Source organism: Opisthorchis viverrini, assembly GCF_000715545.1.
Source record: "Opisthorchis viverrini unplaced genomic scaffold opera_v5_7, whole genome shotgun sequence".
In the NCBI taxonomy this organism is placed as follows: Eukaryota; Metazoa; Platyhelminthes; class Trematoda; order Opisthorchiida; family Opisthorchiidae; genus Opisthorchis; species Opisthorchis viverrini.
In genome coordinates this window covers 2577635-2586679 of record NW_008751663.1, presented here as the reverse complement: position 1 = coordinate 2586679, position 9045 = coordinate 2577635, and the positions used below count along the sequence as shown (strand labels likewise).

At 44.7% G+C, this 9045-nt stretch overlaps 1 protein-coding gene across 1 annotated transcript in view; it reads right to left on the bottom strand.

Moving 5' to 3' along the window:
* Positions 1-3628, bottom strand: part of T265_12621 (hypothetical protein) — a gene marked incomplete at both ends in the record, with an annotated part of 30449 nt that extends 26821 nt beyond the window's left edge. The window contains one exon of the mRNA XM_009164630.1: positions 3392-3628. Within this exon, the coding sequence (XP_009162894.1) occupies positions 3392-3628 (237 nt within the window). The remainder of the gene's footprint in view (positions 1-3391) is intronic.
* Positions 3629-9045: the final 5417 nt, after the last annotated feature.

Here is a 9045-nt window from a genome sequence, read left to right as displayed (position 1 = left end):
ATCCACTGTTTGTAAAAAGAACAACTCGTACACCATCATGGCGAACGCCTCTAATCAAGGGAAATTTTAAAGTTTTATGCTTTGTGAAGAGGATCTGGGGCCATTTCGAACGAAAGTCAGTAAGTGCCTCTGCGTAGAATGAGCTCGAATGCTTACCAAGATCCATAGGTTCTGGAGGGAAAACTGACCAGTAAATTATCTGGGATTTCTGTACTGCAGAAAATGGCAGTTCTCATTTTGGCACACCTGACACAAATGGGTCAGTTGGCGACTTCAACGCAGAACTTCGTGGATCACCAACACGTTTTTTTAAAAAACAGTATTTCATCTGAAGATGGGAATGGTTCATCCTGTCAAGCAGTCTTTTCTTTTATAATAAATTGTTTTAAAAAGGTATTTAACGCCTCCTTTTGGTGTTTAGCACAGGACACCCACAACTCTAAAGCACTCCTGCTTGAAATAAATACCTTGAAAAACTGTTATTTTAATAATTTAACAGTCTCCATGAATGCTAGCAGGGCAAACGGATCGTGAATCCGTTCAGCCGAAACAATTCACAGTAATCCACAGTTAAAAATAAAATCTGCGTCGCGGACTTACTTGGAAATTCATTTCCAACAAGAAGATCCCTGTCTGTCGATAACAACAGGACAAATGGGTTTGACACAAAAGGGTTCCGTCTGCTTTTTGAGTAGCACATTTAAATTCTACAATTTAATGGCTTAACACCCCACAAGAAGTGGCAGTTCAGTAGTAGCCTTCAAAGGTGACCCTGTTGCAGAGATCGTCCCAAAAACAATGGATTTTGATGGGGAAACTACACCGGAAAATTTATAGTGTCGAAAGATTGATTTGCTGAACCTTGAAGATAGCACTGAAAGAAGGGAAATCCTTCGCTACATATTCGTTCATTGGCGGACACCAACAAAGTAGTAACAAGCCACTGGACAAGAAAGCAAACGTCTCAAACGCACCCAGTTTTTTAACACTGAACATTCGCATACATCTCGAACTTTCGTGGATATCCACTGAATAGTACACAATTGTAAACAAACACTGCAAAGCAGTTCTGAAAGTTCCATAATAAACTTCATCTTTCATAAAGGAAACTACTCACAAGGTTGCTGANTGGGAAAAAATATCCAAGGCGCTTCTCAAGGCAGAAGCGTCTGCTTGCGGTACAACCCGGCCAACCTCATGCAAGCATTGGATATCTGATAGGACCGTGTCTTTGCTGGAGACCCGGCGACAGACTTCACCTGGTCGCCACGCCAACTCCACCCGGCGCCAGGTGAAACTGAGTGGCCGCGCAGACCGAGAAGCTTGATGGACCCGAAATATCGAAGGGATGGAAGATGCGAAGAATGCTGGAAACGAAATGAGGCTCGGCCTACTGTTCTCCGGTGCAGGTCTCCATTGGAGTTCCTGAAGGCTCCGTTTGAGACTACTGCTATTTCGGATATAAGTCAACGACTTACCAGACGTCTTTTTAAGTTCATGTGGACTTTTTTTGCAAACAAATTCAAATCCTGGAGTTCAAATGCCAGTTCCCTTGGGACGGATGCAGATCCCGCAAGGCAGTGGTCGTTGGACAGGCACCTTGCTTTGAAGGACGAAAAGTTGGTCCATATGTCATTCGGAGAGGATTCGGCGAACTCCTTTGTCGTGCATGGTGATAATGGACCAGAAAACATCAGAAGGATGGATGCTACAAGGCATTTGGGTATCTGGCTCTCTTCAAAATGCCCTTCTCACTGCATCATGAGAAATTGGCTCAAAAGTCATTCGCCGTTCTACGGATGATTCCCCCGTATTACTCGCATGGACTTATAAGTACCCTATGGGGCCTACGTCAGGCCGCTTCTCGAATATATCAACCAAGTTGTCTACTCAGGACGCAGGGATGTAAAACTCATCGAGCGTGTCCAACAGGATTCTACGAAAGTGGTTGCTGGTCTCAAATCCGTGGACTATAAAACGCGTCTCGCCGCGTTGGCTTCTTTCCCCTGGAGTATCATCGAGTCCAAGGAAACCTAATACTTACAAGGTTTGGCCAACAGGTTTTTCACCCCTGATCCAGTTAACACAGTGAGGACATGGTAAAAAAATTTATCAGACAAAGCTCACTCCCTTCTTGTAGTTACTGCCTGGAGTAACCTTCCTCCGACGCTTGTCCATGCTTCATATAGTACCCCGTGCCGGCAAGCTTACTACCCCACGATGAAAACCTAAAGAGCTATGCTACACCCTTCTGCCGCTTAAGCCTTTCAAGTGGACGGCAGCTGCAGAACGACAAGAAGAAAACTAACCCGGGAAAATTGGGCGAAAGCCTCGAAACTGTGAATCAATCCGTGAAGCAGTGACCAGAAGCCCAATAAGCAAGGTTGCACGTCGCCAATACTCACATTTCGGTCTACAAAAATTAGGGAAGCTGTATACCATACTGGCCCTCCTTTTGAAGAAAATCGCCCACGGTGTACTATAGCCTGGTGTGGCTAGAAAGCTAACGAAAACACAGTCAAGATTTTGTCACGTAGACGGTTGTCCAGCACGTGTCACGGATTCACGGATTGATACACAGAATCGAGGCTATTGCCCAAGTTTCCCGGGACGGCTTTGCTCTTGTCGGTCAGTGGCTGTCGTTCACCTGAAAGGCACAAGTGAAAAAGGGTGTAGCACTGCTCTTCATGTGCTCAGCGCGAGCAGTATGCTTGCCAGCGCGAGGATTCGCATAAATAAGTGTCCAATAGTGCTTTAGACTGGGTTCTAGAAAGAGCGTGAACAACCGNACGCACCTACTACCCGAAATGAGAAAAAATTTTGTCTAATGAATGTGTGTGCTCTGAGCTTGAAAATTTTCTTACTATGTCCCCGCCGGGTGTTTGTTGGTTCAACGGTAAAAAAAAACCTGGTTGCCAAGCTTTGTTCAAACAGGCCATAAGTAAGAATTAGGTAGGTCGGTTTTTGGCCTCTTGTTCCACGCAAGATGGTATGTAAAAAGATCCGGTACGTTGAGGCAGCCTTGTAGTGGCGAAAATGAAGAATTATTACAACAGCAGTGATGGGGTGATCACAAAAGGTTATTACCAGAATCGTCACGAGTGGGCGGCAAGCGCCGAGCAATAGATGCTCCATCCTGATTCGCCGATATTCTATCCAATCAGTGCGTGAGGTCCTATGGTCTGCATGCCGCTGCAACCGACGTGGTATACCGCTATTCAGAATACCTCGCCTCCTGACACACTCTGGTGTTGAAGACTGGTCAGGGAATATACATAAGATAGCCAAAGATTCACGGATTCACGGATTGATACACAGGATCGAGGCTTTTGCCCAAGTTTCCCGGGTCGGTTTTGTTCTTGTCGGTCAGTGGCTGTCGTTCACCATGCACTAATATACACGGCAGAGAACCGTCAGCTGTCAGCTTACCAGGGTACCCGACTAGTCCAAATATGTATTGTTTTGTATCTTTTTTCATTAAAAATTTACGTATTTTGCCAACTGCATAAACATTTTTCGGTTGAATATCGTAAACCACAAAAGCGAGCAATTGTACAATTTCACGCAATACAAACGTGGTTACGCTTCTACTTTCTCTTCTGATTTTGCTCCTGCCCACAGCGGTCATTCGCGAGTCTCATGTGCTAACTCTGGCATCAAACAGTTCAAACTGTCTTCGGAATCAATTGTATGTGGGAACGGTTCAGAAGGAGACCTCTAGACCACCATGACTGGATTATTGTTTATTCGCTGACTTGGGCCAAAGACGAACTTTTCCGAAGGGAACAATACCTAGCGAATCAGTTCCATCTGACCCTTTTATTCCTGTGTGCACAAATAGCGTTGTTTATTTTTATTTCTTTGCCGCGCACTCCTGGTCAAGTAGCTTTCTGGGGAGCCATACCACCACAAATGATTTAGTCGAGATCGGCGAACCTTTTTGCTGTCTGAATAGGTACACCGACAGCCAGCGACCAAATTGGCTCATGCATGTTCCTCAAACGAAGGGTAGTCAAAAGCCTACGGAATAACAAAGATCGATGGTAGATTACGAAGGTTTAACAGATGGAGATGGACTTCTTTACATGCTTCACCCGTACCCTGTCTCAGATAACTCGCATCCTCAGTCAACTGAGAACAAAAAGCATCGAAAAGCTTGCCGATAAAGGGGACGGTAAGGCGTCTGCACAATTTTTATGAGCGACAGTCTGCATACTAGAGAACATTCGAACTGTGCACTTCACCATCACTGAAAGAACACTGGCCTGAATGGAACGTTGCTACTTGTCCACCACAAGCAACGAAACCCCACGAAGTATATCGTTCTTCCAAAGCGAAAGGGAACTGGGCCCGAACCGTATACATCTCGCATTATTTAAAGAAAGCTGCGAAACCAGGCGTTATTCCCAAGGATTCGTAAGCAATGAATGTCAGCAAAATGCATTGATTTTCTTCGAAGTAAATTGTCCTTGACTGAAGCTTCTGTGTTACAGGTACATCCGATATTGATAAGTTGTCCGTCACGCAAGAACCATATAGCGAGCTGATGGCCAGTGTGTCCTCAAACTTAAGCCATTTACCGTGAACACTTCTGCAAGCGTTGCTTCGCCTTCTATCCCAAACTGCTTGGCCACTGTGGCCGACAAGAAGCAGTTTCAGCGCCTTGGGCCAAATCGACAAAGCGCAAATAACCCGACAGATCGATGGGCACATATTTGCTGTTAAGTTGTCGTTATCACGTTTTGTACCACTCTCGGTCATTCATCATGGGTCGTGAACCAGACGATAATGTTGTTAGTCACAATTCGAGGGCCGCAGCCTGTTGGGACGAGACAAGCAAAAGCCCCATGATCAGATTCCAGGAACCCATAACATAACATCAGGCCTTCCAGGTTCTCCGGCCTCTCGAGCCGGGTGAGCGTAGCACGAGGTGCGCAGTTAGAACGACGATGACTCCGTGTGGTGGTGCCCGTTTTCACAGCCACGACCTTGATGCATGACTATCTGGTAGGTGGGCGTTGCGAGCCTACTTTGTTAAACTGGGCAGCGATCTTCCATGGTTAGCAATAACCCCGCAACTGTTGGAAGCAATGGAAACGCATTCATCAAGGAATGGTGTGAAGGGCTAAATTTCACTCTCTTAGCCCGAACGCAGTACGTCATAGGCTGCTCCAGCCGACTTTCATTATGGATGCTGCGGTGAGCGCTTTTGCACTGGAGGTAGGTTTAACAATATACTTCGGACGTATGGAACATTTGTCTAACGACCGAGTCACAACTAACGACCCTACCTTATCAGGTTTGGTAAGGTTGCGTCATCCTTATAAGCGGTGGTCCTCCGCAAGAGTAATTCACAATTTACCGACTGTCCTATGTCGTGTGGTATGCTGATCCGCTTTCTGAGGATACACAAAATTTTTCAATGCCTAGCCTATGTGGAGAACACGCAGCTCTAACGGTCTTTTTCGCTTTCCCACAGCAATAGTGTGTGTGCGTCAACTTTTTAGTACCGCCAACCGGTCGGTCGGTTACACTGGGATGAAAATTTTTCACAACTTTCCAAAGTATTACTGAATTGTCCACCTCATATTTCTGTGGAATAAGTACGAGTGATTTGTTTTTTCATCACTGTCTGGCCCGTCGGTTTAGAGCACCGCCGAAGCCCATGTAGCCGATGTGATCAAGGCCCTCTATGACAAGATTAAAGGGAGATTAATTTGCCGCTCCTCAGCATTAACCGAAATTAATTTCTCCGAGACTAGGGAGTCTTCGGTGAGTTTCTCTCAATTTTATGAGGAGTTGGGCCAATCAGATTGCAGATTTTTGTGATATGTTGCTCATAGTGCTTTGTTTAAGTGAGTGGACTTTCAAGGTCACTGACGAACCAGTGGATTGCATACGATTCGTGCGCTTCGTGCACGAGCCCGGGAGCGCGCGCATTCAAACTACATTTCTGCACAAACCAACGAAAGAACGAATTAATTGCTCACAACGCATGAATTAAGGAAAGACTGATTGTCAGTGCAAATGAGAAACTGGTCTGAAACAACCACACCACTTCTCTCTATAGAAGTTTAGCAGGAATTCGACATTTTTTTGGGAAATCTCTCTTCAGACTTAACTACATATACAACACTTTTTCGCACTCGCAACCTTAGTTTGCTTTCATCTCAGTCAATAATATTTTTATGCTGTATATGACTGTCAACAAAATCAGTAGTGCCCTGCGCAGAAAAGTGCTAACGGGGATGTTCCCAAACTTGGACCGCCAACACGCTCATCACACCAGCCCATGGAGCAGCGCGAAATCATTGGTGCAAACTTCTGCTAATTGGCCAGGTCTTGTATGGAGAAGTTATATGTTCGTGTACGGATCACGTCACTCGAACCAGTCAATAATTTGCTTGAATCGACTGCCATTCTTCAAATAGGAGAATGTGTCCACAAGATACCTAGAGTAAATTTCATCCAGGTCGATAGATTGTATGCGTTATACTCGTTGGACGTAACAAATCAGATGATCTTGTTCGCCGAACATCTGCACGACACAGTCATTGGGATGGTTGCCTTGCATCCAGGAAAACTATCGAGGGCAGTTTGATGCACCGACACCGAAAGTGATCTCTGTGGGTGATTTCCATTTCCAGATTTGCGCAACTACTCAGGAGGTAACGCAGCTTTTCAGATATTTGCATGTAAACTACCAGCATCCCGATGAAACACATATACTGAAAAGTATGGTGCTGCTTAACTGGATCGTGAAGCGCAGCGATATCACCTGGAAATAAGGCCAACAATTTACCCTGTTCATAATGACCACATGGATTGTCGTTTACCTTGGCTATTTGTCGCGACTTTTGGGTTCATACCTACGTGCGACCCCAACTATGAGGCCACAACACTGAAAGGTATACTACTCCACGAGCCAGCTCTTCTTTATCACAAGTATGCTCGTTATTGCCCCACCATGCCCGCGCCCAATGCAGTGATCATACTGCTTAATGGACACAGTGAATTTAAAGATAAAGAGTAGTTTATATCGTCAATAATACCATGTAGTTTACTAGAAAAAGAACCCCGTCAATTGTGAGCATTTCATACTTAACCACAGTAACAGTCTCCAAATCGGGACTCCGTTCTTGGACATCGCTCATCAGCACCGGAGATTACGTTTGTAATTTTTTACCTTTAGCGTCCGGAGGTAGCTAAAATGCTTCCAAATCCCAGAAAACTGCCACTCTAGAAGGCTGCCGATATTTCAGGCTACGTAAGGCAGGAGCCAAATGCACACTTTCAGTCACGATTTCTAGGCGAATGAGACTTTCTTTCATTCTTAGAACACTTTATCTATTACCCTTGAAGTATTCTGGTTGTTTCTCTCCCTGTTATAATTTTGCCTGTTGATAATTTTTGGCCACGGCTTTCAAATTAGAGTTCGCGTTTTGAAGTGAGATCTAAAACTGATTTTCGATGCGGTGGTCGGCTTCACGATAGCCATTGGTCAGTGACTATAAGACTAGGTTGAATTTGCAATCGCCACGATGACCAGTGAGTCATTGACTGATGGTAGTGTGAGGATATTCATTCAATCTCCTGTCAGTGAAGGCACGGGAAAAAGCCGACAAGCCCTACTGAAATAGCTGCACGGTGCTTCTTGGCTTTTTGGCATAGCCTCAATGACAAGATGAGAATCCTATTGAAATTTGCCAAATCTCCTGTCACAATCAGTTTTTTTGATTGTTAAAGCCGTAAGTCTCAGGTGTCGTTCAGTTCTTCTAGTATCTGCGTCGTCATAGCTGCACGTGAACCGGTCGATTGCGTCATAAGAAAAACGATTGGTCCAGCATGCTACTCGTTTTTTCTCCCGTGAAGTGCATGAGGCGCAAATGATGCAGTAAAATAATCGGAAACTAAATTTCGTACACGGGTAACAGCATGTTTGACCGTGCTGGCTACACAGTCACTCTTGAAATGTATACATAAGATTTTATTCAGCTTTTACGCCTCCCGAACAGCAGGATTAGTTTGATATGAAGTTCGGTGGTGTACGTGTAGCGGTCAGATTAGCTTTACATGAATTTATCCAACATCACGCTAAGGAGTATCTCGATCTTGTAGCAGGAAATTCTCCATAGATCTTCCCCGTCTATGGGGTGTTCAGGCGCTAGTCAATCGCTATCCATGATGCTCAGCTCGTCTACTAGAACAGGAATAATGGAGACGTCTTAGAGCTGCTTGCACCCTTGTGTCAGTCACCAGCATATGTAGTCCACTGTTTGTAAAAAGAACAGCTCGTACACCATCATGGCGAACGCCTCTTCTCAAGCGAAATTTCAAAGTTTAATGCTTTGTGAAGGAGGCTCCGGACCGTTTCGAACGAAAGTCAGTAATTGCCTCTGCGTAGAATGAGCTCGAATGCTTACCAGGATCCATAGGTTCTGGAGGGAAAACTGACCAGTAAATTATCTGGGATTTCTGTACTGCAGAAAATGGCAGTTCTCATTTTGGCACACCTGACACAAATGGGTCAGTTGGCGACTTCAACGCAGAACTTCGTGGATCACCAACACGTTTTTTTAAAAAACAGTATTTCATCTGAAGATGGGAATGGTTCATCCTGTCAAGCAGTCTTTTCTTTTATAATAAATTGTTTTAAAACGGTATTTAACGCCTCCTTTTGGTGTTTAGCACAGGACACCCACAACTCTAAAGCACTCCTACTTGAAATAAATACCTTGAAAAACTGTTATTTTAATAATTTAACAGTCTCCATGAATGCTAGCAGGGCAAACGGATCGTGAATCCGTTCAGCCGAAACAATTCACAGTAATCCACAGTTAAAAATAAAACCTGCGTCGCGGACTTACTTGGAAATTCATTTCCCACGAGAAGATCCCTGTCTGTGGATAACAACAGGACAAATGGGTTTGACACAAAAGGGTTCCGTCTGCTTTTTGAGTAGCACATTTAAATTCTACAATTTAATGGCTTAACACCCCACAAGAAGTGGCAGTTCAGTAGTAGCCTTCAAAGGTGACCCTGTTG